The sequence below is a fragment of the Thamnophis elegans genome, chromosome 7 (assembly GCF_009769535.1).
Source record: "Thamnophis elegans isolate rThaEle1 chromosome 7, rThaEle1.pri, whole genome shotgun sequence".
Classification (NCBI taxonomy): Eukaryota; Metazoa; Chordata; class Lepidosauria; order Squamata; family Colubridae; genus Thamnophis; species Thamnophis elegans.
The window spans coordinates 32,229,722-32,252,048 of record NC_045547.1 but is presented as its reverse complement, the minus strand read 5'-3'; the positions used below and the strand labels follow the sequence as shown (position 1 = coordinate 32,252,048).

The 22,327-nt window shown below is 40.6% G+C and overlaps 1 protein-coding gene across 1 annotated transcript in view; it reads right to left on the bottom strand.

The window, feature by feature from the left end:
* Window positions 1–22,069, bottom strand: part of FAM83F (family with sequence similarity 83 member F) — a 29,922-nt gene extending 7,853 nt beyond the window's left edge. The window contains exons 1-3 of the mRNA XM_032220589.1: window positions 21,199–22,069; window positions 10,746–10,913; window positions 746–867 (exon numbers count right to left, since the gene is read on the bottom strand). Of these exons, the coding sequence (XP_032076480.1) occupies window positions 746–867; window positions 10,746–10,913; window positions 21,199–21,654 (746 nt within the window). The 5' untranslated portion in view covers window positions 21,655–22,069. The remainder of the gene's footprint in view (window positions 1–745; window positions 868–10,745; window positions 10,914–21,198) is intronic.
* Window positions 22,070–22,327: the final 258 nt, after the last annotated feature.

Sequence of the window (22,327 nt, the reverse complement as noted above, 5' to 3'; positions counted from 1 at the left end):
AAAGCTGAATTATTGTTTATGATGAAATCTACAAATTTAGAAAAAAACAGTATATTAACATTTTGTGGGTTTTTTAAAATGTTGTCCTACATTTTTACATAGTGGAGTTTTTTTTTAATTAGGTTCAGTTTTTTAGAAGCAACGTCACCCGAAATATTTCAGTAGAATAGTAAAATGAATATTGCAAACATAACATCCTTCCAAGCACTAATAGCCTATAAGAAGCCCACAGTCAGAACTTAAGAACAGTACATATACATATGTATTTGCACCCTACAACTGTTCCTGGAAGAATTCTACTTTGGAAAATGGAAACAATATATAATTATCATAACTTACTGTTTAGCCTTCAATAGCTCTATCATAAAACAAACAAGCAGGCAAAAAGATTATGTCCATTCTGAAACTATTTGAGAGATGTCAGATAGAAGGACTCATAAAGTTGTGGACATAGGATACCCAATCCGGAATCCTACCAATGTTATTGGATTTGAACTCCAATCAGCATCAGCCAGAACGCCAATGATAAAAATAATAGTTGCAACCCAAAGCAATCTGGAGAATTCAGAAAGAGAGAGTAGGGTGGGATAGTACTGACAAAATATTATTTTGAGCCCCAGTAAATGGATAATTGTCTGATTTTAAATGCTAAATGTTTAGGGGGAAATGGAATATGCCATGTTTCGAACGTTTCAACATAAATCTAGTTTTAAGCTCTGGTTTCCTGAAGGCAAGCCATGTATACCTATAAGATCCAGTGAGGACTTTTTCACCATCTACCATTAAGAAACGACTGGCCAAATTGCCTTGGATCTTCCCTGATGGCATGTAGAACCCGACTCCAGTCACACAACGTACACGAATGTTCTGATAAAAAGAAAAGACACATTAAATAATGCACAAAGGGAGGTTAATGTCTAAGAGAAGGGCTCCTCTTTACAGTTAGTCCTCGACTTATGACCACAATTGAGCACAAATTTTCTGTTGCTAAGTGAGTTTTGTCCCATTTTATGATCCTGCTTTCTTGCCATGATTGTTAAGGGAATCACTCCACATAAACATTGGAATGCTGCAATGGTTGCAAGTGAAAAATGATCATACATCACTTTTTTCAGTGCTGTTATAACTTTTGCAAAAAAGGGGATGCACAGCCTTTAGGAGGCTTATAAAGTGCGCCTGGAGGCTTGGGGGGGGGGCAGAAATTAGCAAAAAAGGGCCTGTTTTTCACTCATTTCTGCCCTCTCTAACCCTCAGGAGCACTCTGAAAGCCTCCTAAAGGCTATCCACAACCATTTTGGTAAAGGGGGCAGGGTTTCAGGAGGCAAAAGATGCTGTATTCAGTGTATAAGACACACCCAGAGTTTCAGCCTCTTTTTTGAGGGAAAAAGGTACGCCTTATACTCCAAAAAATACGGTAACTATGATTTGGTAAGATGATTGAGAATAGTGGCTTCTCAACTGCAGGGAGTACTGGAGAAACTAAATTATTTTACCCATCTGAAACTGACTCAAGGATGGGCACAGGGGGAGAATGTCATGCCAGTCTAATGGATGGGCTGGGATCTGACAGAGTCAGACAGTCACTCTTAGCTCTGATTCATCTTTCAGCTATAATAATTCCACAAGGTAGGTTTGATAACTGGAGTCATAGTTTCTAAGTGTTTCCCTTCCTCTCTCTCAGGTACATTTCAGATAGTATCAAAAACTATTCTTCGTCAAAACAGGAGCTATTATATGGTGTCCCTGAGGGTTCCATTCTGTTTGCAGTGTCTTTCAATATCTACATAGAACCAGATGATCAGGAGATTTGAAGCCAAGGGCTATCAATATGCTGCTGCCTCTATGTCTTTTTTTCTGTGATATCTTCAGGAAACAGTAAAGCTTCCCTGAATATCTAAAGCACTCAGTAAATGAGGGAGAATAATCTGAAACTGAATCCAGCTGAAATAAGGATGTGAAGAGCAATTAGGCAGAAAAGTACTACATTTCCTTGTCCTGAATAAATGCCAACCTCTCATAGAAAGCAGGTTTACAATTTCAGGTATTTCTAGACCTGAATTCCTCTGTTTGGTTTCCCAGATCGAGGCAAAGGCCCAAAGTACCTTTCAACAGTTATAATTTATATGCCAATGACACCCTTTTCTGGAAGATAATGATCCTAAACCTGTGGTGCAGGCAACTACTCTCCAGGTTTAAGTGTGGTAATATATTCTACATGGGGCTGAGTTGTTCAGTTGATAGAAAACTCAGTAGTCAAGTTGGTTTTGACAAAAAAATCAACTAGAGCATATTATGCCTGTGCTTAAAGCATCACAGTGGCTAGCGGTTCATTTCTGAACAAAATCAAAAGTAGTTGATGCTATCTTCAAATAAAATTTATTGGCTGCCCATCTTATCATAGGGTAACTCTGGATGGCTTAGAGTTACATATTCAGTTAAAACATAAAAAAAGTTAAAATCAGAACACATGGGGAGGGGGGGCTGAATGAGAGGACGTGGGATCTGTTATTATTCAATCAACCACCTCCATTGTACTGTTCCCCCACTAGTACTCCAAGCCACATCTTTAGACCTTTACAAAAGATAGGAGGGTTGAGCCAAACTCACAAGGGCAAGATGTTCCTGAGGGCAGGAGCAACAGCAGAGAAGGCCTTCCTGCTGGACCCTGTCAGCTGAAATAATTGGGCTGATGAATCCACAGCATGCCTCCCCTGCAGGCGTGAGTGAGAAGGCCAATCCCAGTGGGGTGAGATGGTCCCTCAAGCAACCTAGACTCATGCCATGAAGGTAATCACCAATAACTTCAATTGTATCTTAAAGCAGACTGGTAACCAATGCAGGTTGTGGAGCACTGGTGTTACAGGGGGCCCAAAATTGCCCAGTGTGTTTGAGAGAATGCATCGTTCTGTAGCAAACTATAGCTACATGTGGGAGGTTTTTATTTAACTGCTCATGCCAGTCTCTACTAAGAACTGTGATTACATTTCAGAGCTAGTCTGAATCTGTAGAGTAAGACTGACTGGGTGAGCATCTCAGGATCAAGATTGCCTTGTTTCTAAAGAAGATTTACAACATTTGGGGAATCTGTTTGCAAAATATCCCCCTTTCCCCCACAAAATGAACTTTGTAGCTGCTTTGAGGTTGAGGATGCATGAAGCCAAGCATTCATATTGAAAATGTCCGGTGTCTTAAATTGTGCAGAACTTGTGCATAACTTTTCTCAAATAGAATAGAATTGTGGTGTCTTTCTTACTTATTTTTTCCCCAGAAATTATCATTTATATAGTAGATCTGGATTAATTCTGATCAATTAATTCACCTCATATTTCATCTGCTAGTCCCTGTCAATGAAATGGGGGGTGGGGGGAGACATACCATGAGGCACTAGCCTGACATTCCAGACCTTTCCCCACTCCCATACTGTGTGGTAGTGGGAAAAGTGCACCCGGTGTTCCACTACAGTTTACGTAAATCAGTGGTTGGGTCAGAGCTGAGGCCAGTAGCAAGGATAGCTCCAGGTCCAATCGTAGTAGAAGGGGAGAAGCATTACAAGGTAAAGAGGATCTTGGATTCCAGGCTGTAGAAGGGAAGACTCCAATACCTAGTCCAGTGGAAAGGGATATTCATGTCAGAAGCTAGATGGGTAAAAGCACAGGTTATGAAGGCAGATCGATTGATCAGGAAGTTTCATGAGAAGTACCCCCCGAAACCAAAGGACCTTCCTAGGAATAGAGGTGACCCTGGCTTTCATTAATGTGCGTGTGTGCGTGCTTGAGGTTTTCCAGGTGCTTCTCACTTTCTAGGGGGATCTTACTGTCAACTCTGAAACAAATCCGGCCTGCTGCAGCCATCTTTCCATTTTTTGGCTTGCCACACAGTATGGGAGAGAAGCTGTGAAAGGAAAGATGACTGCGACAGGCCTGATCTGTTTTGAAGTTGACACTATTTTCAGTCAGCCCATATCCTGAACTAAAAGTTGGGAATCAGCCGCATAGTCTTGTATTGCTTATTCTGTCAGAAGCAATGGATGGCAATCACTTTTTTGACTGGGTAATAAAAGATAGTCTTTGGTGCGCCAAGGGAGACCTAGTGATTCAATGTTGTATGTTCTACATCAAAAGGTGGGATTGCTCCTTTTACAATTTCTTCCATTTTTGATTGATTAAGTGCCATCAAGTTGTTGCCAATTCCTAGCAATCAAAAAAGACTTTCTCCATTATGATCTTCCTTTACCTGGTTTTTCAGTACACTTATTTCTACTGTAACTGAGACCATCCACTTTGCTGCTGGTCATCTTGTTCTCTTTCCTTTTACCTTTCCTTTCACCTCGAGAGAAGCATTAGAGGCTTCTCTGCGGAATTACAACTGTGTATACCGTAATTTGATTTTTTTTAAATTAATGGTCATTTGTGGCTCTAGTGGTAACTCTATGATGATGTGTTCAATGATCCATTTGTTTTCTGGATTGCCTACAGTATTCTCAGGAATCTTCTGCATCATTAATTATACGCTCTATTTGGGATTTCCATTGGCTTGGCCAGTGGAAACCCCCAGGTCTAAGATCACTGGGATTAATTATCATAAGAAAACAGCCTATTCCATTACTAGAACAAAAGACAGGTGTTGATTTGCTTTCTTACAATAAAGTGGCTTCATGCCAGGAAAGAAAGCAAGACAGATGAAAGAAAAGAGGCACAGAAGGTAACCCTTACTTTCTTTCTCTATAAATAGAGCTTACTTTTGAGACACTTGAAGTATCTTGAATTCCTCATAGTATGAGGAATGAGGAATTCTTTTTTCTGACTTCATTAGCTTTTCTACAACAAATCTACTTATCAGACATCTTTATGTCCTTGAACATATTACACTTGTTTCCAATGTCATTTGTTATAGAGATCTGACAGGTGTGTTGTTTATTTTGAACAAGGAAAGTATTAAATTTGCTTTAAATCTAATACATATGAGGCAGGTTCGCAATACTGAAGAGCAGCTTTGGCTGCCGCTGCTCCAGTAATGGTTTCCATTATTAGGTCAGGGTGGGGCCTAGAACCGTGCTAGATCAGGAGTGTCAAACTGGCGGCCTGTGGGCCTGATGCGTCACACCCACCCCAGCTTCGCGAATGGGGGAAATGTCACAAAATGTCTCGTGAAGGCAACGTGACATGGTGAGTTTGACACCCGTGTGCTAGATTGTGTTTTTTTTGTTTGGCTAACTGGTTCATTGTCTGAAATGACCAATCCATCTGGATCATTATTGGTTTGGTTACTGGCAACTTGAGAATTTGGAGAGATGTCAGGAGTTGCAAGAGAATCTATAACTACAGTATATCCTTGGTGTACTAGAGCAAGTTCTTCTCCTGTAATGATGGCAGTAACACCAGATCTAGGCAGGGTTGGAAATCTTGGTTTTCTAGAGTAGTGTTTCTCAGCTCTGGAAATTCTAAATTCTAAAAATGTGTGGACTTCAGATCCCAGAATTCCTCAACCCCTTCTTAGAGTTGCCAAGATTGAGAAACACTGCTCTAAACTCTGACCACTTACTCAGGAACTGGTTTCTCAACAGAAAGTTCGTAGATATGACTCAGCAAAGTTAATTACTTTATTGCATACTATTATAAAACACATATATTATAAACATTGCATGTATTGTATTTCTATTTGTATTTGGTTTATTTGTATGCCGCCCTTCTCCAGGAGGGACTCAGGGCGGCGAACAACTCAAAGGGGAAAGGGAACATAAACAACAGTACAAATAATTAAAATACACGAAAATCACACAGCCATACCAGTCGAGAGGGGAGGGGAACTCATCAACCCCAGGCCTGCCGGCACAGCCAGGTTTTGACGGCTTTCTGGAAGGCCTGGAGAGAGGTGAGGGTCCGGATCTCCGCGGGGAGTTCATTCCAAAGGGCCGGAGCTGCTACAGAGAAGGCCCTCCCCCGGGTAGTAGCCAGATGGCATTGGCTGGTGGACGGAACCCGGAGGAGGCCGACCCTGTGAGATCTGACGGGTCTTTGGGAGGTAATTGGCAGCAGGCGGTCTCTCAAGTACCCAGGTCCAATACCATGAAGGGCTTTATAAGTTACGACTAGCACTTTGAAGCGTATCCGGAGACCGATCGGTAGCCAGTGCAGCTCGCGGAGGATAGGTGTAACATGGGTGTACCGAGGTGCACTCACAATCGCTCGCGCGGCTGCATTCTGGACGAGTTGAAGTCTCCAAATACTCTTCAAAGGCTGCCCCATGTAGAGCGCATTGCAGTAGTCCAGTCTTGAGGTCACGAGGGCGTGAGTGACTGTTGCGAGTGCCTCCCGGTTCAGGTAGGGGCGCAACTGGTGCACCAGACGAACCTGGGCAAATGTCCCCCTGGTCACAGCCGACAGGTGATGTTCTAAAGTCAGCTGTGGATCCAGGAGGACTCCCAAGTTGCGTGCCCTGTCTGAGGGGGCGTAAATTTTCACCCCCCAGCCTGAGTGATGGAATACTGACCAAATTCTTGGGAGGAAAACACAACAGCCACTCGATCTTGTCTGGATTGAGTACAAGCTTGTTAACCCCCATCCAGACCCGGCAGCCTCCAGGCACTGGCACATCATGTCAACCGCCTCACTGAGTTGGCACGGGGCGGACAGATACAGCTGAGTATTGTCCGCATATTGATGGTATTTGATCCCGTGCCGTCGAATGATCTCACCCAGTGGCTTCATGTAGATATTAAACAGAAGGGGGGATAGGACCGAACCCTGAGGAACCCTATATTTCAGGGGCCTAGGGGTCGACCTCTCTCCCCCAACTAACACCGACTGCGACCTGTCCGAGAGGTAGGAGGAGAACCACCGAAAAACGGTGCCACCCACTCCCACATCTCGTAACCGTTGCAGAAGGATACCATGGTCGATGGTATCGAAGGCCGCTGAGAGGTCAAGGAGCACCAGGATGGAGGAATGACCTCCATCCCTGGCTCTCCAGAGATCATCGGTCAGTGCGACCAAAGCGGTTTCCGTGCTGTAGCCAGGCCTGAATCCAGACTGAAAGGCGTCCAGATAATCGGCTTCATCCAAGGACCGTCGGAGTTGAGAGGCTACCACTTTCTCAACAACCTTCCCAATGAAGGGAAGGTTGGAGACTGGACGGTAGTTGTTCAAACTAGCTGGGTCCAACGATGGCTTCTTCAGGAGGGGTCCCACCACCGCTATCTTCAATGCCGGTGAGAAGAAGCCCTCCCGAAGAGAAGCATCCACCATCGCCTGGACCCAGCTCCGCGTCACCTCCTTGCTGTTCGCGACCAGCCAGGAGGGGCACGGGTTCAGTACACACGTGGCAGCACTCACCGCTCCCATGGCCTTGTCCACTTCATCAGGAGCAACAGGTTGAAAGTCAGTCCAGAGGTGGTGTTCAAGACCTTCCCCCGGTACCCCGGCTGGCTCTGCGCAATTGGAGTCCAGGTCCATCCGAAGCCGAGCAACTTTGTCCGCGAGGAACTGGACATATTCCTCTGCTCTACCTTGTAAAGGGTTATCCGCAACTCTCGTATTTAGGAGGGAGCGGGTCACCCTAAACAAGGCGGCAGGGCGAGACTCAGCGGACGCTATCAGAGCGGCAATGTGATTGTTCTTAGCTGTCTGTATTGCCGATAGATATGCTCCGATGCAGGTTTTCAGAAGTGCTCGGTCTGACTCGGATTTACTGGCCCTCCAGCGGCGCTCTAAGCGTCTCTTTTTGCGCTTCATCTCCCGGAGGTCCTCGGTAAACCAAGGAGCCCTCCTGGATCCACTGCTGCGGATCGGCCGTAAAGGCACAATTCTGTGGAGAGCCTCAGATGCTACCGAGTTCCAAGTAGCAACTAAGGTCTCCACCGAACTGCGGATGAGAGTATCAGGCATAACGCCAAGCGTCGTCTGGAAACCCTGAGGATCCATAAGACGCCTGGGGTGGAACCACCTAATCGGTTCCTCCTCCCTACAGCGGGGGGTTGGTCTCCGAAAGTCAAGTCTCAGTAGGAAGTGGTCTGACCATGACAGGGGCAAGATCTCACTACCCCTCAAATCAAGATCACAACTCCACTGCTCCGAGAGAAATACGAGGTCGAGTGTGTGACCCGCTGAGTGAATTGGACCCTGGATTACTTGGGTCAAGCCCATGGCTGTCATGGAAGCCATGAACTCCTGTGCTCCATCAGAGTGTTCGCCGAGCGAAGGCAAGTTGAAGTCCCCCAGTATCATAAGTCTGGGGAACTCAACCGCCAGCTCGGCTACTGACTCGAGGAGCAAGGGGAGGGCTGTTGTCACGCTGTTGGGAGGCAGGTACATCAACAACAAGCCCACTTGACCCGCAAGGTCCAACTTCACCAGCAAGGACTCACACCCGACAAGCTCCGGAGCAGGGATCCTACGAGGAACTAAAGACTGTCGGATAACAATGGCCACTCCTCCGCCCCTTCCCTGGGGTCGCGGTTGATGAAGCACCTGAAAATCCTCTGGGCACATTTCTGTGAGGGGGACTCCTCCCTCCGGGCCCAGCCAGGTTTCAGTAATACATGCCAGATCTGCCCCCTCGTCTGTAATTAGGTCCTGGACGAGGGGAGCCTTATGAACCACAGATCTGGCATTTAGCAACAGCAACCTGAGACCAGGGTTCTGATTACTCACACCATCTGGCCTTGGAGTGGAACTCACAGGGCTGGAAGGGGGGATCCCTTGAATATAGGGAACCCTCCTTCCCCGGTAATGGCTTGCCCTGAAGTTCCCACCATATGTGCCCCTCCCCATTATGACCCCAATGTTCCGGCCCACTCCCGCATCTGTGGTCCCTTCACCCTCTCCCCCAGCTACCGGGTTCATCAGCAGGCCCTTCGACACACACAACCAAGGGCTGGGACCAGGCCCGGGGCCCCCTAGCACTTCTGCCAAAGCACTCAGTGCAGGAGGTCCCAGCTAAACTCCCGGCCCACCAAACACACCCATGCATACAACCGGTCAATCCCCACAATACAAGTTAAAAACAAAAACAGCAATATTATAATAAAAGTGGGACATTCAGTCAATCACAGTCATACCATACACTCCCCATACATACATGTTGCAGTCAAATATATGGTTCTGTGCTCTAGGATTTAAAGTCTAGCTTTCTTCCTCCCATCTTCCTGGAAGAAGAGATTTTGTTCTTCTTTTAGGCCATAGGAAGCCTTAAGTATTTTGACCTGGGGTTCTCTGCCTAAGAAAGGCAGTGGAGGTAAGAAAAGAGCTACCAAGGTTCTTATTTCTCTCCAAGTCTCATGGTGATTTGATAAAAAGTAGATAAAATATATTCCAGGTACATAATTATTTGTGACTACGATGGCACTATGTTCTGCTGTATTTATAGAAAAAAATGCTGGGAATTAGTAAAAGATATTCTCATACTGTCCCATTCTAAAAATCTAGTAGATCATATTATTTTGTTGCTTTGTGAAAACAAGCTACAATCCTACGATTGTGAGATCCTCAAATTCCTATGAATTCTAACAATTCTATGTTACATCAGGATTAAAATTCAATTTAATCATTGTCATCTATTACAAAACTGCCTACAAGATGGTTTACAATTTCCATCCCTTTCTGAATTCAAGTAGGTTTGCTCACACAGGGACCAGCTATCCATCACTTCTACCCAAAATTTTCCTTCTGAATAAAATCTTTAACTTAATATATCATAAATTAAACCTGTGTCCTTTTAGCAAATTATAGGATTTTGCAGCATAAAATTCTATGAATTATTGGAGACTGGGCAAGATGAATCAGAAACTTAGAAAGAGTGATTTATGATCAAACAGATTATTTCAGAAGGTTTATGCAATTTCTTTCAAACTCTCCTGAGACAAGATGCTTTAAGACTTTCTGACTATCATCAATGGTTTTTTTTGGGGACTTTTGCATGGGCAATATTTTTTCTGTCTGATGAAACATGATAAAAAAGCAAACTGATTAAGTATTACTTAACTGTAGAAACTTTCTTGACTTGTACCATATATGAAATGCTGTTAACATGAAAGCTGATACAACTGATACTTGAAAGTTATATCAAATGTTGACATGAAAGAACAATTTGGATGCTTACAAATCCCACTGACATTTTAAAAATGTATTTAATTTTCTTTTTATTTAACTTAGGGGAAAAACTGATGATTTTTGCAATTAAAATCACAGCTAATCTTTCATTAACAGTAATCAGCTGTGAATTCCCACAAACCAATAAAACAGTGTCCTGAACTTTGTTCTGAAATTTGAAATAACTTTGATTTCAAAAAAATTAATATTTTCCCTCTATATTTGCTTTCACCTTGTGGTTCACCTATAAATACATTACATACTGAAATATTATAGTTCACATCACTATCACCATCACAATTTTCTTTTTCTTTTAGTAAACTTTTTAGGAAAAAGATAAGAGAAAAAAAATAAAGAGAAAAGAGATGGCAAAAGGAAGAAATGTGAAAGTCAAAGTGAGATTTTTTTTTAAAAAAAGGTACTAACTACATAAAAGATTTGGTTGAATTGTGATTTTAAAAATTAGTTGTAGTCTGTTGTATTTATCTGTATTAAACTATCATATTTGGTAATCATGCCATCTACAAAATTTTATGGAAGATTCAAACCCTCTGTCAAGGACATGGTTCTTGAATCTGTCCTAGATAAACATGAACAATATGTTGCAGTATTAATCAGTTATGAATTATATTAATTATTGCACAGTAAATATACCCTTACCCTGATATGGAAATCATTTAGGTCCATGCATTTGCACATCTCCAGGAAGAGTATGGAGCCCTCTTCATCTAAGATCATATAGACTGGGATCCGACGTTTGAATGCTGCATCTACTATATCTCGGAAGATGTCCCTGTCAGTGAACTGATCCATGACTATTGCAATTATCTGAACATGCACAAGAAGAAAACACATATTTACTTTAAAAAGTAATGTTGAAAAAGGTACTGATGTAGGCATATCATATCATATATACCCACACTCCGTGAATGAGAAACAAATGTTTTAACTTATTCAAGAACCCATCACTTCATAGCGTAAGTCTTCCTGCCTGAAAAATCAGTTTATTCTTGTTAAGAATGTTCATCCTGGGGCTTGCATGGATTGTCCTGTGTTAAATACTATCTAAAGAACACCTAAATAATAATCATATTTGTTTAAAAAAATTACTGCATATATTTTAAAAATAGTCATTTTGGCTCTTATTTGGCCTCAGATAAAACGGTACAGGTTAGTTAATAATGGTAGAGCACATGTTTTGTATGCAGAAGATGGCAGGTTCAGTCTTTAGTATCGTGATTCTAAATCTTAGCAATTATTAGATAGCAATAGCAATAGCAGTAGACTTATATACCGCTTCATAGGCCTTTCAGGCCTCTCTAAGCGGTTTACAGAGAGTCAGCATATTGCCCCCAACAATCTGGGTCCTCATTTTACCCACCTCGGAAGGATGGAAGGCTGAGTCAACCCTGAGCCAGTGAGATTTGAACCGCTGAACTGCTGATCTAGCAGTAGCCTGCAGTGCTGCATTTAACCACTGCGCCACCTTGGCTGGACTTCACCTCCCAGATCTCCCCCCCCCCCATAGTTGAATACTGATTAATACATTACTACAATATTGGTTTCCCACCCCTTGTGAAACAGGCCCAGAAAAAAAATGTAAACTACAAAACTATAGGAAATCTGGAAATCTTCCTCATAACATACATAGCTTTTCACCAGTCCTGCAAGAAATCAACTTCATTTTCAAAAGGTTAACATTTGTTAAATATTTCTCAATAGAGATATGATGTGAAATATAAGCAGTTGTGAAATAAAAAATAACTTAATAAAAGTGACATGTTTTTAAGTTAGACAGTTATCTAAGTTCTATTTTCTAGGGAAGCTCCTTCCTTGACCTGTTGAATGGTAGGATTAGCTTTTATTACTTTTTATTTTTATCCCGTCTTCATTATTTATACAAAAAACTCCAGGTGGTGAATGTATTCGACACACCTTTCTCCTCTTATTTTCCTTACAACAATAAAAACTTGATATGGGTTGAGCTAAGAAAGCATTGAGTACCCAAAGTCACCCAGCCAGCTTTCAAGACTGAAACAGGATTTGAACTCAGGATCTTGTGTTTTTTAGCCTAGAACCTTAACCACTGGAGCCAAAAGCCTGGCTCTTTGTGTCTTAGAATTTTAACTAACACTTGCCATTAGATTATAATAATAAAGGCAATGGGTTTTTTAGGCAGAGAATGTAACATTCTTCATTTTCTCTTTCTTTCAATATATACCGATAATAGACATTTGGCTTACTTTTGAATTTTGGTTATGATTCTACCTAGAAGTGGCTTAAGAGGTTGAGGAATAAACAGCCCAAGGATTTCATTATTAAGACATCTGATGATGACTCACTTCAGACACTGTTGGGTGAATTTCCTATTATTTGAGTCAGCACAAAATTAACAATAGCATATTAACACATATAAACTAAGAACTCAACGATTGAAATATAAACTGTTGTTTATGGTTATGCTACCTCTTAAAAACATATTAAAATGTCTAGGTAACAACATTGTCTTAGCACTATGAAGAAGAAAGAGGCAATTGTAATAACCAAGTCAATTCACTGTTTGTTACAGGAATCCAAATTAAAGCATCCTTGTCAGAAGGCTATCCAGTCTTTAATTCAATGTAGTCAACAAAGACATTCTCATTATTTTCCTCAGTAATTAACTCCACTATCAATCGGCTCTTATTGTTCAACCAAATTCCTTTCTCTAGTTTATTTGTTCCATAGTTCATTATTCTGTGTTTTGCATTCTCGGGTAATAAGGAAACAGATTTTGATGTTTTTCTTTCTGCCACACTTTTAGGTGTGGAATTTTTTTTCTTAGGTCTTTTCTCAAGGCTGAATATCCTGAACTTGGTTACCTCATTCAATCCTTAGGCTTTGTTTCCAGTTACACAATTGTTCTTGTTTCCTTTCTTTGCACAAGTTTCAGCTTCTTGATCTTTCTGATACATGTAGGGTTTGACCAATGTGGAATACTGAAAAACTATTATTTCCTATGATTTAATAATTAGGATTCTATTAATGCTGCTTAAATTTGCATCTGCTATTTTAGGAGCTATGCCATACTGCTCCTCATATAGTTTACTATCTAGTATATTTATACAAACATTTTCACATATATTATAAAAAAGGACTATTGCACATTATATCAGTACATTTTATTTAGTTTTCCTCTGAGCTATATAACTATTAAATTTTATTTTGTTATTTTCAGCCTATTAATCTATCAGAACTGTTTTAAACTTTGTCTTCTAAAGTAACACATCTAGTTTTGTATCATCCAAAGATGTGATAAGCATTTCCCTACTTTTTCAGCCAGAAATTAATATGCATATTGAAGAACAGCTGCCCTTTTTTATTCTTATTCACCTCCTTATTTTATTTTTTTGGGGTTATCTACTGTTTCTTCCTTGTCAGGTACTAACTGATTCACTGCTGTTTCTCCATTGATGGATTAGTAGAAATACTTGTGATTTGATTAAAATTGGAGGTTCTGCCTATAATTTGCAATTCAAGCTTCATAACTGCTGATCTTCTTGGCTACAGCTGTCATTTGCTGCTTATTATTTCTAGTGCTTCCTTGATCTTCTTTGTTTCAAAGTGGTATTTCTTGATTAGGTATTCTTTGGTCTTCTTGTTCTTCAGTTTCTTTTCTTTCATCTGTTCTAGCTTTTTTGCATCTGATCTCAGGTTGCTGATCCTATCTTCCATTTTGGTGGTGTATTGCCCGGCTTTGTTTCTTCTTAGTTGATTTTGCATCAAGGTATTCAGTTATAACTGCAGCTGTGCTGTAGATTAATTGGTTTGTTTCCTGGTCCTTATATTTGATATTGCACTGTGGCACCTTTTAATGTTTGTGCTAGCTATTTATTTGGAACAAGTTTCAACATAGGCAGCCTTATTCTGAAATGTTTGTGGTTTTATATGATCAGCTAATTTTTGTTTCAATTCTTTCATTTCTTTAGCTAGAGGGCTTTGTTATTTTTGAGGCAGAGGAGAGGTTGCCTGGTTTCCAAATGAAAACTATTCCATACATCTGCTGAATTCCTCAGCTTCCAACCTCCCCTGGTTTGTCTCTGCAGTCTGAGTTACTTCTGGAAAGGCTCTCTCTGCCTTCATTTCATATTATAAATCAATGTTGATCTGCTAGCCTCCGTTCTGTTATTTCTGATTCTAGATAATGTTCTTTCCAGCTGTTATTTCTGATTCTAGATGATGTTCTTTCCAAAACTTGTTTCAAATATCCTCTTCTATGTGGTCCTTCTTAACCCCGGCAACAACTGTGCCAGTATGGATTTATGTAATTTTATCTGACTCCTTCTGATGAGACCTGTCCGGTATGGTTGAATCTCTGGCGTAGCTCTCATTTTCCTCAGAGCACACAAACCTCACCACCATGTAAAGGTCTTGTGTCACTAGTGGATGATAAGAATGATATTGCAAATTATCTTTTGCAATTAGACTGATGGTAATTATGAGATAGGAGTAGTGTCCTCCAAAATTTCTCACTGGCATTTAAAACTATCAGACGTGGAATCTACTAGACCACTTTAGGGGATTGAAAATGGAAGACCCAGTGTTGCAATGAATCTCCTTCTTTCTCCAAAACCAGTTCCCAACCATGTTGATGGGGGTGGGGGGTGGGGGAAGAGATCAAGTCGAAGATCCCAGCTATGTAGGGTTCTTCAAAGCTCAATACTCTCCCTGCTTCCTATTAACATGTACATAAAGTCCTGGGTATGGTTGATACACTGTAAAGTATAATCAGCATGCTTATAAAACCCAACCATAATTTCTGCTCCAGATTGGAAAGTGATGCCACCACATTTCTTTTCTAGTGACCAGATACGCTAATTCTACTTTAGTGTAATGCTCTTCTGATAAAATCTTGCAAGTCTGAAAGTCAATTCTCCTGTCCCATCTCCTTTATCACCCAAGAAACTAGGCAGGGGCTCTGAAGAGACTCTTGCCCTGGGCACTATCTATCTGTGGGTTATGCTGTCTCTTATTGAACATTTCCCTTAGCAATGGCTCTTTGCCCTCTTTGCTAACGTATTTCTCACATTCCATTATAGGGCACGTCACAACAATGAAATCCAATACCTATGCAACCATAAACCATAAAACTAAAAGTTTATATATCTTATCAGTACTTGCAATTGAACATATTTTTCCAACTTTAGGTCTTCATTAACACTTATTTAGCAATTGCACACTGGCTGCACAAAGCCAAATTACTACCACATGCCAGCAAGCGATTAAAAAAAAACACATACAACTTTGATGCAACCTGGTGATTAACAGGAAACACTCAATCATCAACCCACAATTCCAAAGATTATTTTTAAAAAATGTTTGATCAATGAATGGTATGATAGGAAAGAAGAAAAAATACTGCATGAAGTAAGAATACTGTGCATAATAATTAGAGGAAACTTTTTATATAGTGGATGGTTGGCAAATCTGAGATTTTAGTTGAGGAAATCACCAATCACAGCGTTTTTAATGTTGCACGCTAAAACTATCTAAACAGACTTACAGCATGGATCTCTTCTGGATGTGCAGTGAAAGTGCACTGTGGGGACAGCAAAATATGGGGCAGTATAGTGTTCTTCTGCAATCTTGCTTTTATTCTTTTTTGCTTTAATGGTTGTGAGATTATTTTTAACTGTTAGTCAATGAGGTGGGCGGCTGTATACATTCGTTAATTAATGAATTAGTTAAATCCCTCCTGACTATGTGGTTGGAGAGCACAATAAAGCAGTTGTGTGCATGTGAGCTTAAAGAAGATCAGGTTCAAAATGTAGGTAATGTTTATTTAGTAACCTTATATCATTACCCAACTTGCAACTCTTGACAATATACAATCAAAAAAGAACCCTGCCCCAAATGCAGTTAAAAACGTTAGCAAAATCCAATAGGCGGTTGGAAGCCTTATTTCTACCTATGTCCCTCAAAGTGTAAAATCAATTTCACTCCAATGCTTAGGAAAATGACCAAGATATGAGAGAGAGAGAGAGAGAGAGGGAGGGAGGGGGAGAGGGAGAGGAGAGAAGACAGGTACAGCAACAAAAGGCATGCTTCCTGTGTCCTGCCACATGATATTGCCTTCGGGAAGAGAACTGAAACATGCCCATTCTAGTACAGCATGTGGGATAGGCAAATGCCATCAGGTACAGCAGATCCTGCTTCTATCGGTGGAGGAATGGATTGTGAAAATGTTAACCACCACTTTGAATTGACCTGAGAATCTATTGGGAACCAGTATAGCTCACAAAACAGTGTTGCTATTGTACCAGGGTGTGAGCATAACTATGTATGGCAATGCATTCTGGAGAAATTATGGCTTCTGTCCTTTAGGGCAGTCCCATATAAAGTACATTACAGTAATGCAATTGGAAAGTGATAGTAGAAGTGATAGCAAGCAGATCCAGGGACAGGCACAACTGGTGCATAAGATGAAGCTGTACATAGGCCCTTCTGGCTACCACTGCCATCTGCTCTTCAAACAGAAAAGGTTTCAAATGCTACCTATACTTAAAAAAGATGCGAATCTTTTAGAATGGCAGAAGGGTATCAACAAATTTGTATGGGCCGGAAAAAAGCCGAGGGTAAAGATGAAAATAATGCAAGATGTACGCGAGAGAGGAGGCTTGAAATTACCTAACCTAAAATTATATTATGATGCAGTCGCGCTATCTGCAATTAGTGATTGGACCCATTTAACCAACGATAGAATACTGAATATCGAGGGACACGATCTGGTATATGGTTGGCATGCTTACTTGTTATTTAACAAAAAATTGGATAAGAATTTTAAAAGTCATATCTTAAGAAATGCTTTACTGTGGGTCTGGAAAAAATATCAATACAAATTAAATGATAAGTTACCCATGTGGGCAATTCCTAGACATGCAATTGAAAATATGAATATAGCACAAAAACAGGATAGAACCACTTACAGACAACTTCTCATTTTGGAAAGGGGGGTTCTACAACTAAAATCTTTAGAGGTATTGAAAGAGGAGAAGGTAGTTCAAACATGGTTCCAGTATGGCCAATTACAGGCCAGGTGGAAAATAGACCAAAAAAATGGTTGTATCCAAGTTGAGGATAATTTTTTAAACAAGTAAGAGATCAAAGTTCAATGCATATAAAGAGGATATATAATGTACTAATACAGATGGATTCGGAAACGGAATTGGTTAAAGATTGTATGATAAAGTGGGCTCAGAATATTGAAGAACCAATAATGTTGGACACGTGGGAAAGATTATGGGTAAGAAATGTGAAATTTACACAAGCACAAAACCTGAGAGAAAATTTTTATAAGATGTTTTATAGACGGCATTTAGATCCTAAAAAGCTGGCTTCTATGTATCCGAATGTACAGCCTAAATGTTGGAGATGTGGTTCTCTCGATACTACATATTTTCATAGATGGTGGACTTGTCAAAAGGTTAAGGCATTTTGGATAAAAATGTGGTGGATCATGCAAAATATCTTTAAAAGAAGGATAAAGTTTACTCCTCAGTTATTTTTACTAGGTATATGTACTGACTTTACAGCGGTAGAGACCAACTTGGTTCTGCACCTAATAACGGCAGCAAGACTGTTGGTGGCGCAATACTGGAAGAAGGAAGACTTGCCTACAACTCAAGAATGGACATTGAACGTTACAAACCTAGCCGAGATGGCTAAAATATCGGCATATCTTAAAGACCATTCAAATGAGAGATATAAACGAGACTGGAAAAAATGGATTGACTATACACAAAACAAATACAGGACTAAGAAATTCCAGATAGCCTATTCTTAAGATTAGGAATAATCTAAATTGCTCAAAGTTAGTGTAACAGGAAGAAGCTGAGTTCAACGCAGGTGTTATTGACTTCCTTTTTTTTTACTTCCTTTGTCTTAATATATTTTAGACTGTGTTTGTTAAAAATCTATACCGTGTATGGGCTCTGGGAAGTCGGGGGGGGGGGGAAGGGAGGTGGGGTCTTAGGGGGGGAGGGAGGGTATATAGTATGTGTCAGATTTCAAAGTAACGCGATTGCACTTGTATACTGTTGCTCTTTAATTCCAGTGTAAAAATAGGACAAGCTGAATATATTAATAGATAGTAGAAATACACCGAAGGGAGGAGTAGAGGGATAGAAGAAAGAGGGGTAGAGAGGGTGGGAGAGAGGATTGGAGGGAGGGTGAGAAGGAAGGGAGGGAGTGTATCGGGAGAGAGGAGTGGTAGAGGGGGAGGGGAAGTAGGGTAGAGGGGAATGATGGAGGGAAGATGGAAAGTTGGAGGGGGGCGAAAGAAAGGGTGTATGGAGGGTCGAAGAGGTACATTGGGTTTCTATGTTGGGGGTATTATTGACAAGAGGAATGGCTGTGTTTATTGTTTAATGTTATATGGCCCCGGTTGTGCACAGTATATATGTGACTGTACAAAAATGAAAATGGAAAATAAAAACACATTTGTTAGTAACACAAACAGAAAAGGTGAATGCACAAATTGCAGACTAGCTCTAAGTGGGGAGCACAATCTCCTCAGAATCAAAGATAGAAAACTTCCAATGTAAAAGCCAGAGGACCCAAACCTCACAGCCATTTGTTATCATTACTAATCTCATACCGGTAGTACTTCTAATCTCCTTATAACATATTAATATAATGCCAATCAACTGACTTAAAATGAATTCATAAGAATTAAACCTAAATTCTTATTTAGATTCTTTTTGCATATTTTGTTTATTTATTAATTTATAATTTAAAATACAAAAATACAAAAAAAATAGTAAGAAAATAAGAAGGGGGAGGGAAGGGAAAAGTGTAGGGCAAAAAAAGAAAGAAAGAAAAGACAATGACTTCTGACTCCTTTTGGTGCAGTAGAATAGCAGCATCAAACCTTAACTTTTTATTTTTACATAATAATATAAACTAGCCATTTCTATAATAACAAGACTATCTAATCCAGTGGGTCTCAACTTTCCTAATGCCGCGACCTTTTCATGTTGTGGTGACCCCCAACCATAAAATTATTTTATGTTTTCCGTATTTTTTCAAAAATATGTGTTTTCCTAAGGTCTTGGGTGACCCCTGTGAAAGGGTCGTTTGACCCCAAAGGGGTCCCGACCCACAGGTTGAGAACCACTGATCTAATTGGTAAAACCCAAAATCAATTTTTTCCCCACCCTTAAGCAAAGTCCAGAAGCGGTTTCCAAGTAGAAAAAAATTAAAATTGAATTCTTTTTAAAAAAAACTTACCTTAAGATTTTAGGATTTACGTATTATATTGTTTTAGATAGTTCTGAAGAACAAATTATCTAGGACAGCTACTTACAAAAAAACCTGCAGGGGCTGGATTAGTCTGCAAAATGTTCTTAAAGTTGTCATCTATCTTTTAAAGAAGACATCTCTTTCCTCTAGAACAGGGCTGTCAAACTCCCGGCCCATGGGCCAGATGAGTCACACGCTGGCCACGCCCATGCCATTTAGCAAAGGGGGGAAAAGTCCCGCTACATCACATGACACCACTGTAATGACATGAGTTTGACACCCCTGCTCTAGAATAAAGATTAGGCATATTTTGATCCTTCAAATGTTGCTGGACTATATTCATAGCAGCTCACATGGCCAATAGTAAAGGAAGGTGAGAATTGTAAAAGGTAACTGGTTTCCTGGGCCTTCCTGAACACATATTCAAGATATGAGTATTTACATTTCTAAGTGTTACTCCATTCAACATAAATTTGCTTTTCCTGACTACTGATAACCAGTAATCCAACCTCTGAGTGTGTATTTACTGCCAGGTTCTCAAAATACATTAGGCTAGTTTGTGGATGCCATATGCAAACACAGTCCTTGCTACTTCTATAACACCTGGTATTGCCTAACCCACAATCCCTTTAGAAGCTCTATTCATTAAAGACTTTACATTTCCTACATAAACATTGCTTTGTTAATAAGCAGCCTAATGAACTTAAAAGCAGTTTTAATATTTTGTGACATTTTCATTTGTTGCTCTAAAATATTGCCAAGATCTTGCCCTCAAATCCTAAAAGTGATAATGGTAAAATACTGGAGTACTAGATTCAAGGAGAACTTTTATTTTTCTTCCAGAAGTCTCTTAAGTATTTACTAATATCTGACCCTAATTATTTCCTTAGCCCAGACAAGATCAACCAGATACTCTCCCTTGGTAGGATAAATCCCATTCAAATGTTCTTGGGAGGTATCTTTTCTATCTTGTAAAATTATTATGGGCAATATATAAAACACGAGCTTTCAGAAGAGATGAAAGTGTGGTTTAATAATTTAAAAATATTGACACAATCTATGAATTCTTAATGTCATTACCATTTATTTTACTTTGGCTGAATGCATAAGGAAAATGGTTGCACTTTGTAATAATTAAAATAATTCACCTAACTTTTTAAAAGGTAAATTTAGGATCTATATATATTGAGTCAGAGAAATTTGCATGGAATAATGAAAAAAATGCTGTTGAAAATTTAAAAAAAAACAGATTACTTCAAAGAACATGTTACAGCTTGTTCTGTAGAGTTGGTTTTTCATAAGATTCTATAAGCTATATATCCTAAAGCTCCTTCCAGAGGCAAATTAAGCAATCTTTCTTTAAAACCGAACCTTTGTTAGCTGTAAGCAGAAAAAAGAAGCTGGTTTATTAGAGAAGGGACTTTAGTGGACAGGAAATGTTTAGGGCCTGGGACAACATTCCTTCAACTGATTTTGTCAATCTAAACAAAACTTTCCAGAGATGTTCCAGTATGCTTGTTGCACAGTACACACCGTAGCTTATGCAGCTACTGTATATAATTCACCGAATCAATTACAGCAGCAGGTTTCACAAGACGCTGAAACTGATTAAACAAGATTTGATTCCTGGCGAGGGTGCAAACGCTACCTTTTTGAGAGGTAACGTCCGCGTCGGTGAAGGGAAGGAAGAGACCCCTCGCTCAAGTTGGAGGAATTATGGGGCAAGTTAGCTCTTACGTCGAGGTAGGTCAGAAGGCAGAGGACTTCGCTGGCTTTGGCTGGCTTGTTGGGGAGCTGCCCTCAGATCTGAAAGGCGCAAAGGCGAATTACCCACCTTCTTCGCTTGCTGAATCGTTTCACGCACCACTTGCTTGACGTGGGGCGCCTTGTCTTCCTTGCGCGGGTGCGTGTACAGAGCTAGACGCGAGGTTCCCCGGTAGAAATAGTTATGAGTCCACCCCATGTCCAGCGGAGGGATCTCGGTGTCGGAGCATTCGGGCCAGTAAGACAGCGAAAGAGGCTTTCCCGAAGGTCCGGTGACCGTTTTGCCAGTCTCCAGGTGGGCATCGTAAGCACGCCAGCCTCCCCGCAAGACCTCCAACTCTCTGCTGGAAAGGAAGTCAGGCAGCTGCTGTTTCTTCAGGTGCGACTTATACGCTTTCTCTCCGTCGCCCGCGAGGACCTCCAGTGCCCGCCGTTGCTCCTCGCTGTAGTAGTATCGCGGATTCTGTTCACCGACCCGTTCGTTGACGTGAGTATCCTCCAGGCAAAGAATCTGCGACTCCGCCATGCTCCAGGTCGGCGCGGTTCACTCACTGTGGAGTTGCAGCCTGCCCAACGGTACCGGGATCCGGGCAGGGCGGGAGGAGCTTTGGTGAACCGCCTCCCCATACCTTGAAAGGTGAAGACTGACTCGGCCTACGTAACTTATTCTCGAATCTGCCAAGTCAGTAAAGGCTGCCACGTTACTGCTGTTCTCCTCTTTCATGCGAAGGTATTTGCCCAAGAATAAATTTAAAACTTGAGGAGGCAGATTACTCTTAAGTCAGCATTGCTCAACCTCAGCAACTTTAAACTTCGGTGAACTTCCAACTCCCAGAATCCCCCAGTCACAAAACTTTTCTTGAAAAACGCTGCTATAAAACGTTGCAGCTTACTTAATATAAGTAAGGAAACAGACAAGAAAAGGGAACACATAATTTATTTAAAAATGAATCTGTTTTTTTAATAAAAAATATTTGTATTGTTTCAATTTAAAAAAAAAACCAAATAAACTTGGGATGGGGTGTGGAGGAGCATTAGCCATATCAGAAATTCAGAATACATATTCTCATCGACACCTAATGCCACTGAATACTAATACATAGATTTAAGTCTTCTGGTCTTTTAAGGTTTTAATCAAGACTGATTTTTGTAGTCTGGCTCTATAATGTCATTATAAACCAGAATTCAAGCCTCTTGAT